At 47.2% G+C, this 25555-nt stretch overlaps 3 protein-coding genes across 6 annotated transcripts in view; 2 read left to right on the top strand and 1 right to left on the bottom strand.

Annotated features, from left to right (window-relative positions):
• The window catches only part of LOC126531456 (uncharacterized), a 227145-nt gene extending 206995 nt beyond the window's left edge, over nt 1-20150 (top strand). The window contains exons 1-4 of one of the 4 annotated variants that reach the window (XM_055071183.2): nt 9814-11648; nt 15351-15557; nt 18056-18349; nt 19783-20150. In XM_055071183.2, the coding sequence (XP_054927158.2) occupies nt 11232-11648; nt 15351-15557; nt 18056-18349; nt 19783-20040 (1176 nt within the window). In that variant the 5' untranslated portion in view covers nt 9814-11231 and the 3' untranslated portion in view covers nt 20041-20150. Of the gene's footprint in view, nt 1-9813; nt 11649-15329; nt 15558-18055; nt 18350-19782 lie in introns of those variants that run through there. The other 3 variants (XM_050178984.3, XM_072288438.1, XM_072288439.1) reach the window with 3 other exon arrangements.
• On the top strand, nt 1322-4737 carry LOC129388134 (uncharacterized). The gene is made up of 3 exons (XM_055078296.2): nt 1322-2179; nt 2786-2892; nt 3262-4737. The coding sequence occupies exons 1-3, from the start codon at nt 1851-1853 to the stop codon at nt 3759-3761; spliced, it is 936 nt and encodes a 311-aa protein (XP_054934271.2). The 5' UTR covers nt 1322-1850; the 3' UTR covers nt 3762-4737.
• Nucleotides 2894-7954, bottom strand: LOC140218616 (uncharacterized). Its single transcript, XM_072288437.1, has 2 exons — nt 6524-7954; nt 2894-6058 (listed from the first exon to the last, which is right to left on the bottom strand). The coding sequence occupies exons 1-2, from the start codon at nt 6618-6620 to the stop codon at nt 4740-4742; spliced, it is 1416 nt and encodes a 471-aa protein (XP_072144538.1). The 5' UTR covers nt 6621-7954; the 3' UTR covers nt 2894-4739.
• Nucleotides 20151-25555: the final 5405 nt, after the last annotated feature.

The following is a 25555-nucleotide window of genomic DNA, read 5'->3' as shown; positions in this document are numbered from 1 at the left end:
TATCGATGGCTAATCCGTTTGACCGCTGCGAGAGCGCCGGTCAATCGTGAATTGTTTTTACATACAAACACTATTAATTTAGCTGGTAATATTCGATAGCGCTAGGCGTAACTGGGCTTCACACTGGGAGTAGTCTCGACACTGTGTCTGTACTCTGAGTGACCGCGCACGCGCGCAGGGGCAAGCGCCTTCGCATCTTCTGCGCCTGCGCACTGACTTTGAGACCGCCCCCGGAGTTCTGCAAGAGAAAAACTACATGCGTTCGACGCGGATATATTGCAAACCTCGCGCGCTTCTTTTTTTTCTTCTTCTTCTTTCTTTCATTTCCTTTCCTTTCCTTTTTTTTTTTTTTTTAAGCCCGGAAAGTTTCAAGCCCCAACAGCTATCTTTAAGGAAAGAATTAGTTGGACAAGGCCCAATAGGGGCTGTACAATTTGTCTATTGAAGTTGTTGCATTTAAAGCCGTACTTTAAGTGCTGACTAAATAGGTACATTTAATTATTGATCTAAGCCCACAGTAAAAATACTTCAAGTTGCTCAAGAAGACCGTGAAAAATATTTATTTGAGCGCATTCACGTAGCGCACGCGTGTTATAGTCTTGTCACAAGTTATTTTAAACGTCCTGTATGCACGCACATGAAAGTAGCGATCTTTTGTGCTCTTATGTATATGCTTTCCCGACGAGACAGACTGCCGTTCGCAATCCTCCTTCAACCATTGAAGCCAAGAGGTGCACGGGCCGAGCGGAAAATTACTCGGCGAGACGCTGACAGCGACGACTCGCGTTACGCAAGTCGCGAAGTGATACGCAGCCGGCGCTTTACGCTCGTGTGTGATGCTCCCACGCAATCCCGCCATTCTTGATTGTAGTACAACTAAATGTCGCGGATGCATTCGAACGCAGTACGACCATGCCGTTCCTTTACAGTAATCAGCCTCGATTGATTGATTGATTGATTGATTGATTGATTGATTGATTGATTGATTGATTGATTGATTGATTGATTGATTGATTGATTGATTGATTGATTGATTGCAACTGCTAAGTTAGTAGACAAGCGCTGCAACCCGACAATGGCAGCCCTGTAGCGGATCGCATATCTAACTCTGCTTCCTCGACTGCATCTCGCGGTGTATTCGTATTCTGTCAATGTTTATCGTCACACCTGCTTGTTTCAGGCAATGAAGAGACTGACTGACTAGCTTCTCGAACGGGATCCATCCAAACGTTTTCCCGCCAACTTGGTCATGCTCATCTGGTGATCCGATAGCACTTTCTTGAATAGTACCTTTGTCGACGAGTTTGGCTAGGAGGTCATTTGTTCCAGGTGTTCGTGGGCGTGGTTTACCTCTTTACCTTGGGACCGTGTCGCTTTAACTTCGTGTAGAGTTTGTTATGGTGGCCGAACTGATGCACGAACGAAGCCGGGCACTCGGCGTATCCTGTGCAGCGTGCGCGACCACGGAAACACATATGGCCATTTCGTTCCGGGTGCATTTTACAGAGGCTATATTACCACGCTGGGCTTACCATGTGGCGAGCTGAATGACATTCCATTTCCCACTGGTCCTGCGTGTAGACGGGATCAAGCTCACAGAGCTTTTCAGTAATTGACCTTTTTCACGATGGGAGAGCGCCTCTAGCGGCGAGAGCCAAAAGCAAATACGGCGGCTCTCGGTTGACGCGGCGGCGTGGCAGTCTTCGTTGCTTTGCGTTGTGCTGTGATTTTAGTGTGGGAGATTTGTGAAGTTGCTGCTGTTTACAAAGATTTACATATACGCAGTACGCTTGCATCGTCACCGCTGGTTTTCGTAACCACCTGTCGACTCTTGCGAAGCTTTCTTCGACATGTTTTCTATTGAAGACTTCAAGAAACTTCACGACTCCGGCGGTCAGTGGAGCTGCGATTTGGAGTTGGTGCCGCCAGTGACTGACAACCTGATCGACAGCCATTTCGGCGAGTCGCACCAGCAGCTGCATAAAAGCTGTATGTTCAAAGAGGAAAGGTACATTCGCCGGATCGAGTATCTGATGCGCGGACAACCAACAGGGACCGAACTTGTGTTGCGCAGCATATGTTTGTGCTCGATGAAAGCTGGCCACTACAAGCAAGTCGTAACGCTTGGTAAAGGCGGAGCAGGGGCCGTCGTCCAAGCATACTGCGATTGCGTTGCTGGGTAAGTACATTTTTGAGAGACGTGAAATGCTGTGCACGAATGTGCTGTCCGCCCTTATGATATAACACTGAACGACGATGTGGAAAACGGTGTCCTAACACCGGTGTGTTCGCCAGGTGGCGGCGTGGTCACCGTGTTTACGTGCAAACACCGCTACGGCTCGCTGTCGGGAAGCATTCATTTTTCGTTTACAAAGTGAGTCGAGCCGCAGGCTGCGGGCGATGCGTGCCGTAAAAGCATTCACATGTCACTAGTTCGGGCCTATATGACCTTGCGAAGAGTAGTTCGCGGCGAATAGTTCTGGCGATTATTTGATGTTCTGCCGTATTTACGCAAGAAAAATGAACCCGACCGTGCATAAACCGTTTGAGCTATCTATATCATGCACGGATAACCGCGCCTTCGAGAACCTTGCCCGTGCAGCTAGAAAAGAAAATGAATGAAAATCAATGAACGCTCTCACTGCAACGTAGTGCAGCGAGTCCGCGTTTCTTAAATATATATTCTGTAGCGAACATTAGCTTTCTCTTTCCGTTTGTTTTGCCCACTCACAGGAGCACTTAACAGGCATCTAAATGTGAATACCTTTTTTCTTGATTTTCCTAGTCAAAGCCAAAGGTGCCAACATATAGCTGCATTGCTGTTTGCCATTCGAAGTATCCAGAGGCCGTCTTGTACGAGTGTCCCGTGCAGATGGATGGCACCAACACAAGGTAAGGTAAATGGTTTTATTCAGAACACAGTTCAAGTTAATCAGGTAAAATGCAGCGAACAGAATAAGGAGGTATGTGGTAGAACACAGGACGATGTGACAAATGACTTCAAAAGGAGCTTTGGTCTGGTATCTACACTCTTCCTTGTAATGGTACCTTAATGTAGAATGTAAGCATGCTGATAGAGAAACACTATATTTGAAGAGAGGTGAGCTAGCATGCTGATCGGATTCACAGGAGTTTGCAGTGTCCATCATTAGTGCAAAATAAACGCATGCGTAATCAAATGTCAAAATAAATCTAGGCCAGTAAGCTTTATAGAACATGTGTATGAACTGTATACAAGTCCCCGCATTTTGTTATTTTCAGGACAAAACCATTTGCTGACCAAACCCTTGGCGGACATCACCTTTAAGAAACATGTGATTAACAAGATGGTGCCCGTTAAGGCTAAGCGACAACTTCCTCCTCATTTGAGAACAGCTGGACAATCTGGGCTGTTGAAGTTTAGGAGTGCGATTGCCACACATGCACCTGAGCTGGTGTGGAACCGTTACACAGAGAGGCCAGCACCAGTGAGAAATGTGAGCCCCATCAACGACACAGAGGACATGAATTCGCAGAAGTGCCTCACATTGATCGATGAATATTTCAAGGAGCAGGTGTCGCTCACAGCTACCGAGAGGGCGGATATCTGTGCAAAGACCGTAGGCCAGAATAAGAACCCTGCATGGTTCACAGAAAGAACCGGAAAGCTAACTGCTTCAAAGTTCCGCAGGATACTGCACTGCCTGAAGCCACAAGGGCTTGTTAAAGAAATACTTTACCCTCGCAAGGAAATAATGAAGAATGGTGACCCCAGGCTCTAGGGAATACAAAAAGAAGCAAAAGCGGTTGAAAAATATCTAGAATTCACGCAACTATATGACAAAAATATAGATGTCCAGGAAACAGGATTGCACATTCATGAATTATATTCTTTCATTGCCGCATCGCCCGATCGCCTTGTGAGAGATGGCAGTGAGGATGGGCTTGTAGAAGTGAAGTGCCCCGCTTCGAAAGCAGGCCAAAGAGTTGTTGATGCCTGCTCTAACAAAGGTTTCTACTTTGCAGTAACTAATGGTGAGGTCACCTTGAAAAAAGACCATTATCATTACTACCAAGTACAAGGACAGATGGGAGTCGCGAAGAAGCCATGGTGCGACTTTGTAGTCTTCACAGACCATGCTGACCTTCAAGACTCCATATCAATGGAGCGTATATATCTTGACGCAGAAATTCGGAAAGACATACTTCAGGGCCTGGTGTACTTTTATAAGGCTGCTATAATTCCAGAACTGATGACGCGACGTATCCGACGCCTTGGATTTCTTTACACTACAGGTGCAGGCTACGTGTCCTACAAGAAGTATGCTGTGGGGTTTTATGTAGTTGACCATTGTGATGAGGACAATTTGAAAATGACTATCAGAAGGCTAACGCACACAGTGACAGTATAGGGCGAAACACCTGCATTGCAAAAGTGAGCTATATTACTCAGAAGTCAGCGTAGCCACCTGCATTTTCTTTTTGCACGCTTTCTCACTTACCAAACATATTCTCGCACCAAGGGTGGTGCTTTTGGTAGCGTGAGAGGGATATTTAATACGAGGGAAATCATTTTTCTATTTTGTTTCTCTTTTGTTTCAAAAGAAGCATTGTTGAAACAAAGCGCAAGAGTTGAATTTTTTTTATGACAATGTGCTGTATGCTTTGTGGTAGATTGTTCCTTTGCATCATAAAATTTTAGTGCATGACGACACCTGTTAAGTGCTCCGAATAAATATACCTAATGCTTTCGTGTTCTATTACATGGTGTCTGTCTCCACTTCCTTCCCATTATTTATTAGTGGTCGCCTAAAGTTTGAGAGAAATGCACATGTGAAATTTGCGTCTGCTATGCCTAACATGTCTATAGGTAAGGGTCTGTCCAATAAATGGAACTCCTTGATTCTTATTATGACCCTTTCAATGTGCACCCGTGCACTTGCAGCATGCTTTGTGGCTTCAACATCCTCAGCACTCATCTGCGCTTCTCTAGGAATACGAAATGGAGGCATATGAAGGACAACACCACGTGGCAGAAGGTCATCTACCTTGAATCCCTTGTCAACCATGATGCCATCTCCCGATTCGAATAGATCAAGTACTCCAGACTGTTGCACAATATCTCTGTCACTGGTAATTCCCCCATATAATGGCGACACAAAGCTAACATAGCAGTCAGGTGTTGCGCCTACAACACATTTCATTGTGTTTGCGAACTTGTAGTGGGAGAAAGTTCGTCTCTGGGCAGTTAAGCTTGAGGGCTTTTGTATACGGATTTCTGTTGTGTCAAGTATTATACGTGTGTTTGCGTACCGTCTAAAATGAGGTGACATGTGCTGTTGTACTTCAGGAAGTGTGGGGAAGCTAGTTATTTCAGTGAGAACCTTCTGTAATATAAGTACCCATTCGGAAAATCTACGACTGAATGATGGCATTGACATTAAAAAATTGCGAGCAATCTCTCGTGTGGCCATACCTGTCCTTAAGCGAACCAGTACTGCATACATCTGCTCGGCAGCACTGAGTGACCTGCTCTTTATGTCTATTGCAAACCGAGGGTTATTGTTCAAAACTAAATTTAGCATATCGTAAAACACTTGCACAGAAGGCGATCTTGTGTAATATAACATATGCTCAGTACCTTGCATGTTATCGAGGCACAGTGTTGTAGCCTTCAGCTCATAGTAATGTGCTTTCCACTGTATTGTTTGTTCCTCGGCAGCTTTTAGCTGTACTTCTAGCTTTTGCACCTTCTTTCTTTCTGCACTTAATTGGCTTTCAAGCAGCATAATACGCTCTAGAGAGAAATTATTCGCCTGACAGCTCTTTTCGTGTTCAGCTGGTACACTATGCAATGCCGCACTATCTTCACAGGTCGTAGAGCCTAATGACATTGCACTTGCTGCTCTGCTTAATGATGTTCCTTGACCAAGAGGTGGAGTAGATGCCCCGGCAACTGGTTGGCAATCCTGTGGTGTCCTATTTTGGCCTGCTGCTATACTCGGTGGGGTCCTCTGTCCAACAGCTGATGTGGTTGCACCGCTGCTTGCTTGGCCACTTGCATTTGCCAGTCTTGAAGCTAATAACATTAAAAATATATTTCACGACAGTGTAACAATGTGCGATTTAAGACTAATAAAATAGGTGCAACATCAAATATAAAAACTCTGTATTACTGATAAATAAGTGACCACTCAATCTCCCTTTGCTAGAGAAAGACGCAATAAAAATGGGTTGGTGTTTAGAGAAGGGAGCATCTAGCTGCCGATACCGTAACTGACTCGCCCAAGACGAAAGCGCGAGTTATTTTGCGGCAGAAAGAGCAATCAACATTCGCTATTCAAGAAGCTTCACTCTCAAGTACTGCACGATGCTGCTTGGCATCGACAATCGCACGACAGCCGGCGTATTCAGCATTACGCGGTTGATTTCATGATAATGAAAGATAATATCAAGTGCCGAGTACAAAATGAAGAAAGATTACTGCAAGGTCTTAAATGCTGACAGTTGACGAATCTCAAACAGCGTCACACACAGCCTATACCTTGCTGTTTCTTCATTCTGTCAAAGCGAGCGATTGACCCAGGGCATCTCATTGGCGTGTGCTCGAAAACCGATGGTACGTAGTACGGGTGGGGCATACAGCGTGAGGGCGCTCCTGAAATAAAATGTGACGGTTAAACATCTTGAGTGTTTCTGTTATTAACGCGTGTACGACACAGGTCACACTGCGCTAACACAACCGACACTGCGTACTAAACAAATGCACGATCGCCGACCTGCCACAGTCCCGCTCGGAAAGAGCTCGAAGTTACACTTATGCGCTCAACAGACACGCTGTTCATCAAGTAATAAGGAATATCAAGTCACTGTTTCTTTACCTGTTACGAAGTGATTGCTGCAGACGCAGCAATCACTTCGACAGCAGTTCGCTGTCGGTTCCCACGGCGATCCGTCGGCGTTGACGCGATGTATTGCTTGCACCCATTTCTTTCGTCTCGTTGCCTGAAGCATCGCGGCAGAAAATCTAAAAAATCGCACGTTTGGAGGCTTTCCGCTGGCATTACTGCAGCCTACGGCAGCACATCGCTGTGGCATCGCAAAAAAAAAAAAAAAAGCTGTGATCCTGCCTGCCAAGGAGCAGCGCGGCCAACACTGAGAGCCCCTACGTACGTTCTTTGGCGGATGTCACCAAAAATATTTCGGGCGCTCGCCGCTAGTGTCGCTGTCAGAGTGCTTCCGGTGCGCATGCGCACAAGGCACCCATGAAAAAGGCCCATTTCGGAAGGTGACATAGACACTCGAATGGAGCCTAAGCATTCTGATTACTGGTGTGGTCTGATTTCGTGCTAACTTGTGGACCATCAGCCGAACTTTGAGTGCCACACGCTGAGTGTGCGATGGTGAGGCATCTTACGTTCTTTCTTTCCTCTATCCTCCCCTTGTTCCTATCTTCCATTTCTGTGTTCCTGTCACCTGCTTTCTGCAGAGTAGGCAGGCGTTGTGCCCCTTCAGTTGCCACCCTGCTCCTCGCTTTCCATTTCCTGTTAAATGTGTATATGTGTTCAAAACAAATAATAACCAGCGTGTCTATTCAACTTTTTTTCTATTATATCCGTTCCATTTTTATTCTCTATTCTTTCCCTCACTCATTTTAGCCCTCTCCCTCTTAAACTCTTTCCTATTCCTCACTTTCTATATATTTATATAAACCTTTCTCCCATCTATATTCGGCAGGCGTTGTGGCCGTCCTGTGGCAGTTGCCGGCTATAGCTCTCTTCCATTCTATCACAGTTTTTATTACAGGAACCTTATAACAATCTTGATATAAAAATATAGGGTACTGAATACTGAAAATATAAAATACAACCGAATGCAACTAACCTGAGCTTAAGCGTTCGATTCGAGATTTTGATGTTGGGTTTATGGACTAATATTCGATGTTACTACAATTATCGACCTCTGCCTGCCATGAAAATGGCAGTTGCTTATTACCGCGCTCACCAGTTTTTAACCAACTGTGGGACTTAGAGACCTTTCACACTTTGTGAAAGGAGAATGGAAAATGAAAAGACTAGAATTTCTGTGTAAGACAACCACGCGGAGCCAACAGTCAGTGAATTCGAATAAAGCACAGGGAAAATGGCCAGTGCATTTAATTTAAATAAAGAAATAATAAGAATGACGGATATGAATGTGAGCGAACAGACATCCATCTGCGGTGGCTCACACGCACACACACACACACACACACACACACACACACACACACACACACACACACACACACACACACACACACACACACACACACACACACACACACACACACACACACACACACACACACACACACACACACACACACACACACACACACACACACACACACACACACACACACACACACACACACACACACACACACACACACACACACACACACACACACACACACACACACACACACACACACACACACACACACACACACACACACACACACACACACACACACACACACACACACACACACACACACACACACACACACACACACACACACACACACACACACACACACACACACACACACACACACACACACACACACACACACACACACACACACACACACACACACACACGCACGCACGCACGCACACACAGACGGACTTTAGTGTAGATACTCATACTGAGCGCGACAGTTTACATCTGCATCTAGCTCTGGAAGTGTTAGCCAGTGCCATTCACAGGCATGGGCGGATGTAAATGGTCGTGAATGACCACGAGTGTTGCTGGCGAACACTACCAAGGTTTGATCTGTAGCATACACATGCACAAACACAGAAAGTGTACTGACCGGGGCTGGGATAGAATACGTGTCCTTTATCCAGCGACATGAAGCTGAGCTTAACGGGGCCACACGCACTGCAAATTTGGGCAAGTAATTGGTGAGGTCTTGTTCAGCAACAAAAGAAGCATCCTAGCTGAACAAATCGAAAGGTAGAAATATCCGTGTGGATTTCTCCACAGATTCAGAAATCATACTCTGACCCTCAATTTTGTTGTCAGCGACAAAATTGGATATTTCGCATGGTGGAGTTGTCAGTGCATACGGCGAGAAAAAGAATCCACTCAGTTCCTCACTCTCACTGGCATTATTTTAAATCTATATTTCTTGCGCACTTTACAGCGATTGATTTTAAGGTCCTTTTACAGCAATGTTACGTACCTACCTATCCCAATTCACCTTTGCATCTCATTGAGAATTCATTGACGCCCCATCACTACCATCACCACTTGAATGGCGCTCGCTTGCCATATCTGGCCCATGCGCCACTGAACACCACACATCATCGTTTCTGGGAGAGGTCTTCGTCCTTGCAGTGGACATAAATAATGATGCAGATGATGCAGCCAGTGCCCTTTGATGAGGCGATCACACGGCTGCATGACTGATGGTGATGTAATGACGACAATAATCATGATGGAACTCCTTGACTATCTTCTCTTTAATTTACAAAATTCCCTTTTAATTTTTTTGCTTTTTAGAGCGAAGCTGTAATAGCTTGGGATTTGTGCATTTTGTTCTCTGTGAACAAAACTATCATCATCAATGGCTCATAACCCCGTAAGCATTCATGCTCTCATAAGCAAGCAAAAAATAGAATGGCTCATAGCCCCGTAAGGCAGAGGCTACAAGCACTCAGCAAAGTGAAGCGAGCAGTGCTTAAATTCTTTGTAATCACGCATATAACATTAAGAACAGCATGTCGAAAACTGTCATCATCAATAGCTCATACCCCCGAGAGCAGCGGCTCATACCCCTGTGAGCAATGGCTCATACCCCCGTAACCAAACAAAATATTCAATGGTTCATGGTCCCGTAAGGTTCATGGATGCTCACTTTGCGTGAATAAGCTGCGATGACACTACCCCTGTTGTCGTTGTTGGTGATTTCAATGTGGATGTGTCGGTACTGTTGGATCTCTTTGGACGAAGGTTCATCCCAAGCGCTGCCACCAGTTGTTGGATCTGGAGACGATCCCAAATGCTGTCCCCCAGATATTGGACCTTGCCGTTGGGTGCGGGAGTTGGCCGAGGTTGAGGAGGATGTCGGGATGAAAAACTGGAGGTTTATTTACATTATTTGCAGTGAGAGTACAAAGAAATTAACAGTCATAAAGTCATTACGGGCCGGCAGCAACTCGGACGCCCCGGCCCGTGGCAAGAAGCTCGAAAGAGATGAATGAAGGAATGCTCCCTTGCTGCTCCCGGTCTCTGGCTTTTAAGCCCTTCGGTGTCTCGAAGACACGTCACGTTCGGCCAATCGGCGAGCCCGCTTAGGTGTCGTCATTTTCGGCCAATGGTAGGCGCCCGTACGATTGTGTCGCACCCGGCGCACAGGGTCGCTCCTTGGGCCCCAATTGTCCGAGCGCTTACTTCTCTCTGCGGTATTGCCATTCTGACTTGCAAGCGCCGTCACAAAGGCGGATGGGGGCGACGTTTCAGTGCTACAAAGCAGCTTTGCTCGGGCCCTGCGTTACCTGGAACCGTGCCAGGCACCCGCTACACTTTCGGGAACAGTCAAGCAGTGAATAGCTCCACCTGCGGCGCACGAGGTGGGGGACGCCAACTCGTTTGCACGTGCCGCGCCTCGGGAACGGGGTAGATGTGCATCTGCGCTCCTTAATTAGCTGTGACGTGATTAGATGTGGTCTGGTGAACTCGAAGTAGGCTCAGGAAAAGGTCCCGTATCTAACATTACCGAAAAGGGAGTGGTTTACGCGTTCCGTGTTGCAGGCATATCTCTTGCGATGACACACCGATCCTGCCCAACCGACCACCCAGCGGCGTACATGCATCGATTTGACATTATCAAAGAATGTGATTGCAGTTGCGAGTGAAATAATGACCACCGATCAAGACAATAAATTAATGTGCGTACGTTTCGTCACGACGGCTACCCATCAATACATTAAATGAGTTCGTACCTTCGTTCCAAATTATGTGTTGCCTCCGTGTCGTGTGCTAAATAGCTTCGCTGGTCAACCAGCTTCACAGAGTGGAATGGCTCACGATTTTTTTCTGCTACGGCCTGATTCAGAGCCTATACAACCCTGTAGTGGGTTGAGCCATAACTCAGGCACCAAACCAGACCAAAACTTGACAGAACGACGACTGTGCGCACGCGCCACGAAAAGAACAATGAAAGAAGAAGAAGAGAAGAAGGAGAAGAAGAAGAAGACATGTTGTCCTTGATGGTGGCTGCGTGCACCTTCTGCTCCGGGGCCTTTGCAGCCGTCGTAACCTTCGTTCCGGCTGAGCACCCGGACTTGGACGAGCAGTGGCTTCTCAGTCCGGAAAACATCTCGGTTCCGGACTTCCGGCTACGCGCCCTGCGTCCAGTGAGCGCCGACGGCCGCCCCCTGCTCTTCAGCTGCTCCGCGGCCACGACAATCGATGAGCCGGCGGCCGCCAACATCTCCTGGGACGTGTCCACGGCCAACGAGAGCGGCGTGGTCTCTGTGGACTCGCGAACGGGTCTCTTCGGCGCCGTGGTGGTCGTGGACTCGCTGCTCGCCATCGAGGCACCGCTGAGGGTTCGCACCGCAGGAGTCGCCTGCAGGATCACTCTGGCCGATGGACGGCAGGTAACGCTCAAGGTATGCACAGTGCAAATCTCCGGAATCGTAAAGCTTGTTATAAAGATTCTGGCAGAAACCATCTCAGGATGACTGTCGACGTCACTGCGATTGGCGTAGAAGCAATGTAGCGACGCATCCTGTTGCCACCGCCGAAGCGCGTCATCTATGAGGCGTGTACGTTCTGCAGCTGAGCTCCTCTCTTGCGCTTCTCTCTGGACACGCTGCGCCACCTAGCGGCGCCCCCGTGAAATCGACTCTTGGCGCATAACTTAATATACGAGTATATGCAGACAATATTGTCGCAGCCTAGTAGAAGACGGGAAAGCCGGCGTAGAGGACGTATGGAAGCACTTTATCAGAGCAGTCAACGCGACGTCGTTGTCGTCTCTGTTTTTCCACTCGCGCGCTACTTCAGCGTCGTTCTCATCGCCTGGCACATACCCGCGTCTGTAATATTGTCTGTATAGGACGCAGATCCGTTTCCGGCCAGCACGGGAAAAATTTTAAAGGTTTTCTTTTTTTGTCATTGAAGAGTGACGCATAGCCAGTGACCCAAGTTGGCATCAAAGAGGTTCATTGAAGAGCGGCGCATACGCAGTTGCACATACCTAGTGACCAAGGTTGGCGTGAAAAGGGTTAGATACAGACAAAGAATACATACCGCAAACTGGGTGAAGTTCTCAACGTATGCTAATCATTAATAAAAACGAAATCCCACGGTTGGTTTCGAGCCCGGTTCCTTCAGCACACTAACCCAATGTTCTACCTATTAGACCACCATGGGCCACCCACTGACCCAGGCTGCGTGAAAGAGGTTAGTTTCACAGATACCGGAAACTGCTTGAAGTATCCTAAGAATTCTAATCGCAGGAAATGTTACTAAAGGTAACTTTCGAGGTAAGATTTTTCAGTTACCGTCTTAATGAAGGGTAGTACATATATCTGTATAAGTTCGTGGCTTCAGACATAATTATGGCGTTATTTATTACGCTTTATGTTTCGAAATTTCAAAGCAGTCAGTCTTCTTAGCACACCAATACAATAAGTACCTGAGCACGTGCTCAACCATTGCGAATTGTTGCATATATAGCTCAGTATATTGTTGAATATGATCCGTTTGTGAAGTAAGAAGGCCGTATGAAGCCAGAAGGACGATGTTTAGGGCAAAGGCATGTACTAACCATTTCTCACAGGCTGAATTAACCACCCTATATTTCGCCAGAGTTCCCTCTAGTAATTTTATAGGAAACTGCATCTCTGGCGCCAATGCTGGAAGTATTGCGGAATCTAGGAGTCACTTAGAGTGCCCTGGATAATTGTCATTTGTCTATTTATTAATCTGCTCGACGCACGATTCTCTGAGCGATTTTCAGTTACCACTGTCATGCGACAACCGACTCCATCAAGTGCCCAGATATTTTATTTCCCCACGCCCTCTTACCTCCTACCCCCGACTGCGCTCCCCATCCCTTCGTACCTATTCTGTTACTCAAATACATCACCGTATAGCGCTACCTGTCCAACTCCACTTATTTTAATTTCCGCTAGTTTATCACCTACCTGAGTTTGCCTCTTATCCGAATTCCATTCCCGTCCTTATCACTCGGATGCTTCTGCGTGATTCTGTATGCCGTACTGGATTCAGTAGGGGTGCTCGAATACCGAACTTTCAAAAAAAGAATACAAATATTCGAGGAAAAGGACATCCTCGTACCGAAATGAATACCGAATGTATATATATCTATATATATATTATATATATATATATATATATATATATATATATATATATATATATATATATATATAATGTTCTGAACAAAATGAAATACTAAGGTTGTAAGGTTGTAAAAGCGTCTGCGTTGTGTGGAGTTTGTCTTGCACATAATAAAAGTGTAAAAAGGAGGAAAATGAGGCAAGTGAAAGTTGATCGTATCTGGCACGGCACCGCTAAAGCCGTATCATTTGAAACAGTCAACGCTTGCAAATATTTCACCCCTCCCCCCCCCCCCCCCCCACGCGCACACACATTGACAGATATCCCGGGTGCGCTAACAGTTGTTACTCGTTATATCCAGAAACAGAAATGAACATTTGACAGCTGCAAAGAGACAATTTTCGTATCAAACACGAATGGAATAGCAAAGACCATTTGATTTATATTCGAAATTTGAATTATTCGCACAGATCTGTTATTCAGATTTGCGATCGACGAAGAATACGAACGGTGGTTACGTCTTGTCTACATTGTGAAGAGGACTCTGGCTTGCGGACGTCTCTGTGCCCGTACGGCGATCGCAGACGACTTGTGCGTGCCTGGTAATTAAGGAACACGTGACAGCAGTACCAGGCCCTGTGACAGTTCCCTGTACGAACGTCTGAGCATAACGGAAGAAGAAAAAAGGGGAGAGAAGCTTGAGGGCAAATGCAAGTCGAATCGTTAATCTAGCCAAGGAGAGCCATTATGATTCAATAACACGCGCGAACCACTGAAAGTAATATTGAACTGCATCTAACCCTACGGGTCAGGTTCACCATTCCAGTCTCAGTATACTTCACAACATGGCGGTTAGTTCTTTCCACTTTTAGAAGTATTCCCCATAATACATTCTCTCTTGTGTGAGGCAGATTTTTTTTTTTTGTAATTTATCAGAGTTTAGGTAGCGTTAACATACTTCACCGCATTAAGACAGTAATGCAAAATGCTTTGTTGCAGTACAGATCTGTGCTGCGGTGAAGCTACACAAAGGCAAATACCTAGCGTGGCGTCGTCAGCGGGAGTTAGCCGTGCGTATATTTCGGAGGCCGTATATCTGCAGCATAAGTGTACAGATAGAGTTCGTCTGGTGGCGCCACATTCCCGTTAAAAATATTTCGGTGCGTTGTTGGCTCTTCTTCGCTGCAGTACACATGTTGCATGCAACGAAGAGCATTGACAGAGCAAAAGGAGACGGGCACTCGATTGTTATAACTAAATCGCTCGAATAATTGCTTGTTTGATAGACGCTTGCCGTTAGTCTAGCGATGCGTGATGAAAGCTGACAATTCATTCTGTAATTCATTACAATGTCGTGAAATTGTTATTCATTTGTAAACTCTCTATTGTTCAAAAATTGGTGTTATATTTAAACAATGAATGGGTGTAGTAATCATGCCCACGAGCTAATGCGACAATTCAGAGGAAATGTATTGTTTATGGCTAAATTATTATAGAATGTTGTTCATTATCGCTAATTAGCACATTTTGCTATTGTAAACAATGAAACTGTGTATTAGTGAGTGCATATGGGGACAGCAGCTTTTGTTTTTCCAGAGCACTTGCTTAGACGAAAAAAATGGTGGATTGGAAACGACAAGCCGAGTATATACCGAACTGTGGAAGTGCGCTAAACTTGCAAATTAGCTACTATTCATCTTGGCGAGCAATGCCTTTAAATTTAAGTGCCGATTCATAAAAAGAAAGAATAAAAAATAAAGTGCGCCACATGACTGCGGAATATGTTACGTCGCGGCAATCACATCAATAAAGAGCGTTCGATTTTTAGCTTGGGGTTTTCTCCGGTTATGAATCGCGCTTTTGTCTTCCGAATAGATATGCTGGGAAGCTTCAAAGGAATGGCATATCAGCGTATAGCCAAATCAGTTGTTCGTCTCTTTAGTGAGTGTTTACTAAAGGTCATGTGCACGTCTATAATTAAGGAACGGGTGGTGACGGCGCAGACGTCCCTGGCGGCGGGCACCGTGGACCACTTGCGGCTGGCGGAATACGGCGAGATGGGGCGCGAGTGCGGCCGCGAGCGCTGCAAGAGTCACGGGGCAGTCTGCGAGTCTTCCTCTCTCGGACACTTGCTCTTGTGCGCCTGCCCGACCAACATGTCCGTCTACGACCGCTTCTACGACATCTGCCACCAGGGGCGAACCCTGCACGTGCGTCTGCAGCTTTGTTCTTCTCTCTGTAGCCAAAGGCCTGCTTGCGATAGGCGTTCTTCAGCCTTACCCAGTACAGTGACGGTGTGACACGAATCTTCTTGCTCCATCAGCCATCACAAATCAAAGAAACGGATAGAATCACATGCGGAACGCAGGAAGACGCTTGCGTAGCATTTTGGGAGCGCCGAAAGTTGGTGCTATCCGTCACAGAGGGCACGACGGGAGTCCGGCCGTGCGAGCGCGCCCGAAAGGATAAGCAACGCGGCACGAAAGCACGCTCTGTTGTAGAACATTTGCCAGTATCACACCTGGAAGTGGACAGGTTTCTTCATTTCTGATCCTCCTTGTTCTTGTGAAGTAGCAGAAAGAGCGCGCTGAACGCGCGTAGTGTATGCTTTAAAATGACGTTTAGGCTCTGCCTCTATTCTCCATTGATCTGCATACGTTTGTAACATGAAATCGCGCTTGCTACCGTCGCTGCGGCTAAACCGTTCCTCAGAAACGTCACAGGTTAAGTTCTTGTGCAGACCTGCGCTCGATCTGCCACTCTGGTTAATGTGTACATGGCGTGCACATGCGGCTGCATCTCGTTGCATTGGGCCTGGTCAAACGAAAGTCAAGCATATGCCACATGGTATATACTATATGCCGCGTGCTATCCTACATGTGACTTGTCGTAACAACAACCGCAACCAACAAGTGTCCGACAAGTCCCACGAGATTCCTGCTGGTTTCAAGTCGAGGCAGCCACATTTCAGATATGCCGCACGTCGTCTCAGACAACGCGTCCCAGTGTATGCCCTATGATTTCGCACATCGGTAGCAGCGCCGACCACGGCTGGTTCGAGGTGGAAGTTACCTGACTAAAGATTACTAACACTCGGGACCCAAAGTTACGCCCACTAACGATTGCTACGTATGAATACAGCTGTCGAATGGCACTGCACATAACCAAACATTAAAGATTTGTACGCAAACTAAGCCAGCTAGCGGAATTCGTAATAGGTAGGGTTCGCCGGGCTCCAGGTTCACATTTGTTTGACATAAAAATTGTAACAGCGCAAACACAAGCAACCACAAAGTATCAAGGACGAGACACAAGCGCTGACTGTCAACTCTTGCTTGTGTCTCGTCCTTGATACTTTGTGGTTGCTTGTTTGCGCTGTCACAATTTTTATGTCAAGTATGCACCAACTCGCCCAGAAAGAAGTTTTAATCCAGGTTCACAGGCCACGATAACGTCGTCTTCAATGATGTGCAGTGTTGTGACGCTTGTTTCTTACACTTGTTTTTTATTATATGTTTAGTAGAACATGGTACTCACTATTGTACGTGTTTTCGACATAAAGGCATATCATTTATTGCAATATTCATGTTCATACGACGCGTACAACTGATCTAAGCGACCGTTTTTACTGCGATAGCGGTTATATGAAAACAGCAGGTGCATTCCTGCCGCCGCCGTCGCCGTCGCCCTGATGTTCTGTATAAAGTCCAAGGGCGATAGCACCTTCGCCGCGCGCAGTGCACTGTATGTGTGAGTGCAAGCGTGCGAGGGTGAGCCGACCATGGAGGCTCTATCTCGCCTGCGTAAGGGAAGAAAGCGGGGGGAAAGCGCGCCGTCTTCCGTCGCGCGCAAGGTCACCGGGGTCAGGGGAGGGAGCGGGGGAGCGTGTTACTCGGGCGGCGGCTGCGCATGGCGCGGCCGCGCGGGCCATATCTTGAAAGCGATCTGCAATGGGGAGAGTACGCCGGGTGCTGATAGCTTCGTGTTGAAGCGAGAGGCAGAACGAAGGTCAATTCGGTCGCTACTGCTGCCACGTTTTCTCTCTCCAGCGTTCTGAAGCGGCTGAGATGTGTTCATGTTTGCTTGCAGGCGTGACACCATGGTTACTTATTTAGTTAGTAAGCGAATGTTTACACGTTTATACAGCCGATAAAACTAATATCCTTACTTCATATAGCTGTGTGTAATTCGCTATCGGAATCATGCTTCGCCTGTCAGGTGAAACTGCAAATTCTTTTAGAAGTGGTTACAAGATACCCAGATCCCAAATATGTCAAATCCGTCGAAGTCACCTAAGAAGACCTTGTCTTCAAAATGCTCCTTCTCTTTAAGACTCCTATGTGGTCGTCACGTGAATTCATTTAAATGGTAATTTCGCCTCAGTATTTAGGTTACTTTCATGAATTTCTTTTATGTGACAAGAATAGTTCCCTACAAATACAGATACCACCATTCCCTTTTCGTATATTAATGTCAATCTTAAATTCAGTTGACCTAGAAGGTTACAGGCTCAAGGATTGTATCGGTGCTTGATAGATAGATAGATAGATAGATAGATAGATAGATAGATAGATAGATAGATAGATAGATAGATAGATAGATAGATAGATAGATAGATAGATAGATAGATAGATAGATAGATAGATAGATACTTGAAACGGAGAGAAGACAGAGTTAACGGAAGGGCACACTTGTCTCTATCGCGCAGGAGAATTGCCTCTTCTCTGAGGCATGCTCGTCAGCAGACCCTGATTCTCGGTGCGTGAACGGCACGTGCAAGTGCTCCGAGGGCCTTCAGTCGGTGGGCCTGGGCCCCTGCCAACGGTGGGCCTCGTACGGCGAGCGTTGTGACCGCACCGTGGCCGGCTGCACGGGTCTGGGCGTTGTGTGCGGCCCCGACTCGGTGTGCGCCTGCGAACGGGGCCGCGTGCGCCTCAACGACTCGTGCGTCATCCAACCGGAGCCGGAGAGCGACAGCGTCACCCGGCTCACTCCGCGCCAGGTGAGCGCATGTTAGCGCAGTACGAGGCGGCATCCTTGGCTGTCACTTCATAACGTCGTTAGGTTAGGCCAAAAGAGACGGGAAGGCAGTTATGTTATCAGGGAGCGGAGAGGAAGAAATGCAGAAATACATTAAGAGGAAGAAATGCAGTTGGGCGACCATGTGGTTGGGCGGCCATGTGGTTGGGCAGTCCATGTGGTTGGGCAGTCCATGTGGTTGGCCAGTCCATGTAGGCAGGCCAACTTTACGGTTGCCAGCTCTCGAGTGAATGAAGTCGGAACGTGGGAGTGGGGATGGAGGGGGGAGGGCAGGTTGGCGACGGTGGTCGGAGGGCTGATGCTGCCGTCGACCAACGCTGTCAGTGCCACGACACGCCATTCAGTACGTGCAACAATCACATTTATTTAATCCTAACACGTCGTTGCTTAATTACGGCAATAAATTTAAGCTGCTGTAGTTTCCTGGCTCACACGGCTAACAATACAGATAAATGTACTGCGAGCGATTGGCGCCTACGACACAACTAGAACCACAACAAAACCGCCTTTATGACAATGCAACAGAAGACAAAAGAGACGACATTGCAACCGAGCGGTAAAGCATCGCAAAAAGAAAATGTGATTTTCGCATTTTTATCCAGTATAGCAAAAACAAGATGTCGGTACATTGGGCCGTCCCGTCAGAATTAATCCAGTATAGCAAAAACAATGTCGGGACATTGGGCCGTCCCGTCGGAATTAATTCGGGAGGCGGGACGTTTACTAAATATTCGGGACTTGCCCACTGAATTCGGAATGGTTCGCAAACCTACATGTAATGCGTAGCCGGTGATCTATTAGAGTAACGAATGGGTGCATTATGATGAACAGCGACCATCACTGTGCTCTGGAATCTGTGTCGGCTGACCTATTTGACTGGACAGTTTACGTCGCCAGCGAGAAGCGGCGCAGAATAAAATTACGCATATCCCACGCACTGCGGGAAAGCGATCTTTGTAGAGTAGTTTGCCACCAAGGGGTAGGCGCTGCGCGAATCTTGAAGGACACAAGTCCAAGAGCCGCGTACGCCATGACAGACGGCACCATCGCCTTATGGCAGTGGCGACGGCAACCACCGCAATCACCGGAAGTGAAATGCTATCTATCCATGCTCAAGGGAGCTAACTCCAGATGTCCATCACCTCGTGTGGGAATGCGAAGGTCTTGAGACATTGCGGGAAATGTACCGCCCTAACGAGGCGACGTCGTTTGTGTCCGATCCCGGACTACCGTCAGCAGCGACGCACTTTAGCTCACTATATGGAGATTCGCGTGGGAGGCTTTCATAGTGGTACCACGCTTAACTGCCTTCCCCTTGCCCACTCCACCAGATGTGCCTAGGGCCCTCATTTAAACATGTTATTCTCTCTTTTTGCGTCGTTTCCGTCGGTGCAGAGGGTGGCGCTGATTTCGTCGGTGCTGATCACGCTCACGGGAGTACTGCTGGCGCTGGTCAGCCTGTGCAGCCACCTGTGCCAGCGGTGCACTGCCGAGGGAACCAGCGCCGACGACGTTGCCTCGTTCAAGGTGCCGGAGTGGGCCGAGGCGAACAGCTATTACATGTCCACGCGCTTCTGGGTCTCCGAGCAGCCGTACTTCTCGATGGCCCACCGAGGAGTGAGGCGGCCGCCCAAGATGTACTTCAACTGGTAGCAGCGTGTCCACTTCTGTTGGGCGCGCCGTTTACTTTGACGTGTCTGGGCCTAGGCACGAGGCTCGCTTTGACGCGCTTGCCGTTTTTGCCAAGTAAAACGTGAATAATACTGGTGATGTTGCTAATTAATAACGTCATCATGAAATACATCCTGCCCGCTCTTTTCATACAGCCGCTGTAGTTTTGCTCAAGAGTGTCCATCAGAATTCACCACGCGCAGTCGATTATACGCTGTTATAGAGTCACATCAGGGAGTGCAGCGGTGGCGCAGCCAGAAATTTCGTTTGGGGGGGGGCGGGGGGCCTCACGTTTTAGCTCGGCCTCCTCCTCATGAAATTTGTCAAGGTATCCGGTGTGCGACTCCTGTGGGTGCGAGGAAACCACCGAGCACCTATTGTGTACCTGCCCTCGCTACTATGTACGACGCCTCTCTCTGCGGGCAACTTTACGACTGGACTCAAGATCGTTCACCGAGTCAAAAATACTCGGACCGTGGCCACATCCGTCAATGGCACGAAAAGCGATTTGTGCCCTAGTACAATACTTGAACTGCACCGGTTTAAGAGACCGTTTATAGTGTCCCTGTGTATAATGTCCCTCCCACACGCACTTAGTGCTTACTCTCTCCGTTTTTCCTCTTCCCCTTACACCCCACCCCCACCCAGTGTAGGGTAGCAAACCGGGGGCTCGTCTTGTTGACCTCCCTGCCTTTCCTCTCTTTGCTCTCTCTCTCTCTCTTGTCAAGGTATCAAATACATGAATAATAACTGTATTGTCATTGCCAAAGATGCTGCAAACGCATTCTTAAACGCTACGCAGTGTCAAGACATGTAAAATATGTATTTTTTCATACAAGAATATACTCGTATGTCCCAAAACCTGTGCCCGAAGTAACTGATATCAATGCTTCCATGATTCTTTTGTCTATTTAATAAGTGAAAAAAATGTCACACGAACGTTAGAACTATATCTGTTCGAAACCAGCAAAGCAGTGCATGCCACTCATATGAAAAATGTAAAGGCCATGGAATTAACAAGTTGAGGACAAATATTTTATTGAAACTTTGTCATTGAAGAACCTTGCTTACATTTTTGTACATATGCAACCGTCAAGAAAAAATCTCTATGGATCTGTCCTTTGTTCCAATGTATTACGCAGGAGCAGCTGTCGCCGGTCGTGTAATGTGAGTAATGGCTCCGATGTTATAGTCTCAACAGAGAGCACATATAAAAAGCAGGAGTTCTGCAATATATACGAGCTCGAGACTAACGAAAGCGAGCAAATGCGAATATATGACAAACGGGGAAGTAGTCTCCATGAGCATTTAGACATTTGTCCCACTGACTAACTAGTCGCGTGATTCTCGTTTCATAAAACTCCTTGATTTGCTGCTTCAAAAAGTCTAACTTACTCTTTCAAGACATGGTCTGACACGAATCTGGTTCCCTTAAGCTGTTTTTTTCAGTTGCCCCAAAATGTGGAAGTCGCAGGGCTTCCACATTTTGGTTTGGGATGTATGGCGGATGTTGCAGCGTTTCCCACTTGAACTTTGCCAGTTTTGTGTTAACCACATCAGCGACGTGGGGACGGGTATTGTCGTGGAGCAAGATGACCCCATTCGTCTATTTTCGACGTCGTTTGTTCTTGATCCGGCGTTTCACAACATCGGAAACGATTTATAGTCTATCCAGGTTTAGCAAATTCGGTCAGTAATGGCCCCTGACAATCGAAAAAAAGAAAGTCAATACCTTTCCGGCGGAAATGACGACCTTTGGTTTCTTTAGGGTGTTGAATTCGAATGTTTCCACTGTAAGCTTTACCGTCTTGTTTCAGGCTCGTAGTAGTAGAACCATGATTCGATCCCGGTCACAATTGCAGACAAAGTCGTCACCCTCGTTGTGATGCCGGATCAGATGAGTCAAGGCAGTGCCGAACCTCTCTGTCTACTGGCGGTGGTCCAAACCTTGGGCATCCATTCCGCACACAAGAGCCGATTATGGTGCGGATTATGGTGTGAACTGAACCGGGACTGATGTCCACACGCTCTGCCAGTTCATCAATACTTATCCTCCGTTCTTGTCTGATCAGCTCATCAACCTTTGCAACTGTGTTGGAGGTGATTGCGCGGTGGCTTTGGCCCGGTCTTAGATCGTTTTTGCAACTTTCACGTCCTTCCTTGAACCGTTTGCTCCAACGCTTCACAGTGGCCAATGAAATGCAATGTTCAACGTACACGGCAGCCACACGGCGACTAATTTCTTTTTGGGAAACACCTTCAGCTGTGAGAAAACTTGCGACACCATGCTGTTCAACTTTTGGAGCGTCCATTATGTCACGCAACCATGTTCAACCCAGTGTATGAAAGCATTAAAGATCATTTATCCTCACACCTGCGTGTCAGTTTTGTAAATGAGGCATGCCTGTGTGCTACGCACATGCCTCGCAGATAATGAACCGAGCTATTATTGCACGGGGTGGGTTGCCTCACTTTCATTTGACTCGTCCTCGTGCATCAGAAATGCGAAGATACAATGGAATATACAAATGCGAAGATGCATCTTGATATAGGGCAAAAACGTGTCACTGGAAACTGGGTAAAGTTCACTGCACGTGTACACAAAACCTCGCAACAAAATACTTAAATATACGTATAAGTCTCCAAGAAATCTACGTATCTAAGAACGTATCTAAGAAAAGGTCACTGTAATAATGCGTCAAACAAGGCAAATATGTTGCGCAATCACAGATTCACGGATCACAGAATCCTAAGCCCCCCCCCCCCTTCCCTCCGCTACCCCTGATGTATCGCGCGCGACGGAAAGCGGCGCGCCTCTTCCCCGCTTTCCTCCTTTGCGCGCACAAGACTGAGCCACCATCGTCGGGTCACCCATCCCCCCCCCCCCCCCCTATGGGTTCCACATGCACATGCAGCATGCGGCGCACCGTCATGATGTTGTCGCACAGGACTTCATACGGAACGTGAGGGCGACGGCAGGAATGCGCCTGAAGTGTCCATATAATTGCTATCGCAATAATAATATAAAGGTATCCGGCAACTGAAGCATACCGTGGGCCATTACTTTCTGCAAAAGAAGAATTAACACAATAGAAGTTTCACCATGCGACAATTCGCTTCGCCGCAGCAGTGTGTCTTTTTTTTTTCTTTAGTGGGGCGGGGGCACCGAAATGAAAAACATAAAAATAAAACGGAAAGCAAAGCATGTTGGCCAGAATCGAACGCCTGCTTTGGGCACCTATAATGGTCCTACCGAAGGAATATTGAAGAAAACGTGAAACACTTGGTCCACAGAGCAGCATACGCATACTGCTTGGTATCCTATACACTGGCGAGACAAGACTTTCCGGAGTGGTCGCGCCCAAGCGAACGCGTTGAAATACGTCGAGTCCCCACAGTGATGGCGGCAAGCGACCGTTGTTTCCTTTCCTCGTCTGCTAGCCAGAAAGCGTACAAAACTCTGGCGGGCCAAAATCCACTCGGCCAGAGAAAAACGAACGCGCACCGAGTGCGCCGCACGGTGGTCGGGGCAACACGAGAAAAACGCATGTGCTCTTGCTGGCTCTGGCAGCCTGCGGGTAGCGAGAACAAGAAAATTGAGGAGGCTCACTGTGTCCTCGCAATTAAAAGTCAAAGGAGAAAAATAAATAAGAACGTAGTTACCTTTGCTGGCTTTAGTGTCTTGACATGGATGCCTTGGCGCAGGTGAGAAAAAAAAAATGTTGATATTATTTTCTGTGACATGACGGCACAAATAAACACCACAACGCTTCGTCTCATCGGACCTCGCTGCCTGCTTTGTCAACTTGTCTGATAGTGTGTTGATTTAGCTTGTCTCCTTTTATGTTCCGATGTACGACCTTGGAAAAGTCAATGCACCTTTGGCGTCAAATATTTATAACAACAGTAAACCCATAAAGTTCCCGAAAAGAAAATCTAGAGCCCGACTTTAGAAATGTCAATGCACCCCTCGCATCAAAATTATGAGAACTTTATACCCATGGAGTTTCGTAATTGAAATTCGTGCATTCCGTTGATTCCGCGGCCTCCGCAAGATGCCGCGATGAGCCCGCTCCCCATCAAAACGCCCTTGAAACTTTGTGCTCGAATGGGGCTCCTTGCGTCATGTGACTCCAGGTGCATGGGCGTTGCCGCAAAATCCTGCCCGAGTTCGCAATGTTTGCGCTGAAATGTATTTTCTAGCGTGAAATAGACGTTCTAGACAAAATCCAAAACGATTTCCGGCGCCGGGGGCTGTTTTGGTCGGCGGTGCATGACAGCACGAAAAAATATCGGGGGTGGTGTGCTTATGAGGCTTCAGCCCCCCCGCCCCCCTGGCTACGCCCCTGGAGCGCAGTGTCACCCTGTTAGCGTTGTGCGTACCAATATTCCGTGGACAGAGCCTCAATATATTTTGTTCCGCCATGTGGTTGTTACACGAACGAGGGGCAATGATGGAAAACGACCATCGGCACCACGAGGCCGCTTCTCGAATCAAGACGGAGGTGCCAGCGGACAGCCCCTTCCACTGCCCATTGCAGCTACTTTGCTATCTCGAACGCAGTAGTCCACAGACCACGGGTGTCGCAAGAAAGCTGGATATCGCTGTTGCTAAGAAGCTGTCAACGTTCGACGCACCTGTCCCCGCATTCGACACCGCAGTCGAGCGCAACGGGTAAACATGTATAAACTAACCGCCTAATTGGTACTTTGCCGTAATGTCTGGATACACAGTGCCCGACTTCCGAGTACGTATTTTGCATTATCGATAAGACGTTTGTTTATACCTTTTGACTGAATTTAAAGAGGGATCCTACAGTATGAAGTAGCTCCCGAACAAGTGTAATAGCAATGACCCAAACTGACTATTTCATGGATGATTTTGCCCTTCTTGTGGGGGCACAAAGAGAGAACACTTACTGTGCAGTGCACTGTAGAGTTCAAGCGAAGACCGATATTAAAAGCGTCGCTTGTGCAAACATTAGTTCGGTCGTATGACGACGGTTAGGGGGTCATGTGAATGGGTACATTGTAGTGGAATTGCTTAGCACAGTCATAATGACGATTTGCTGAGCAGCTTAGTCCATGTAATATTTTTTCCGTATCCTATTTTGCTTGTCTTTCTGAGCCCTCTAGCCTAAGCACACTGTTAAGGTATGCACTATGTTAAAAGGTTTTGAAACCAATTACTAGGCCTTCAACTTGAAATAGTACGTTTTCTGGTAAATGTTATGCACTGTTACACTCCATAATTTGTTTGAATTAGGACAGCAATTGCCAATCGGAATCAGTGAGATGTTTCCAATAAAGGAGCGGCGAAGGAATAATTTAGCGTAAAAGAACAATGTCGAAAAGACAATTTGGAATAAGTTTAAGCTGTGCCTACATGCAAGTTCACGGGATGGTGACACGGTGGTTGCATCGTGTTTGAACCAACCGGTTCAGTAATGCAGGATGGTGCTACCATCGTTCTTTTCCACACCTGCATGATATGCGC

The sequence above is a fragment of the Dermacentor andersoni genome, chromosome 5, assembly GCF_023375885.2.
Source record: "Dermacentor andersoni chromosome 5, qqDerAnde1_hic_scaffold, whole genome shotgun sequence".
NCBI lineage: Eukaryota > Metazoa > Arthropoda > Arachnida > Ixodida > Ixodidae > Dermacentor > Dermacentor andersoni.
The sequence above is the reverse complement of the archived record's forward strand: the minus strand, read 5'-3'. Positions and strand labels throughout refer to the sequence as shown.

Bases quoted from the DNA above. Each gene is read 5' to 3' on its own strand.
- LOC129388134 (XM_055078296.2), top strand. From the start codon at position 1,851: ATGTTTTCTATTGAAGACTTCAAGAAACTTCACGACTCCGGCGGTCAG. The intron at 2,180-2,785 runs GTAAGTACATTT...TGATTTTCCTAG, and splicing joins TACTGCGATTGCGTTGCTGG to TCAAAGCCAAAGGTGCCAAC. The intron at 2,893-3,261 runs GTAAGGTAAATG...TGTTATTTTCAG, and splicing joins ATGGATGGCACCAACACAAG to GACAAAACCATTTGCTGACC.
- LOC140218616 (XM_072288437.1), bottom strand. From the start codon at position 6,620: ATGCCCCACCCGTACTACGTACCATCGGTTTTCGAGCACACGCCAATG. The intron at 6,059-6,523 runs GTATAGGCTGTG...TAATGTTATTAG, and splicing joins CAGAATGAAGAAACAGCAAG to CTTCAAGACTGGCAAATGCA.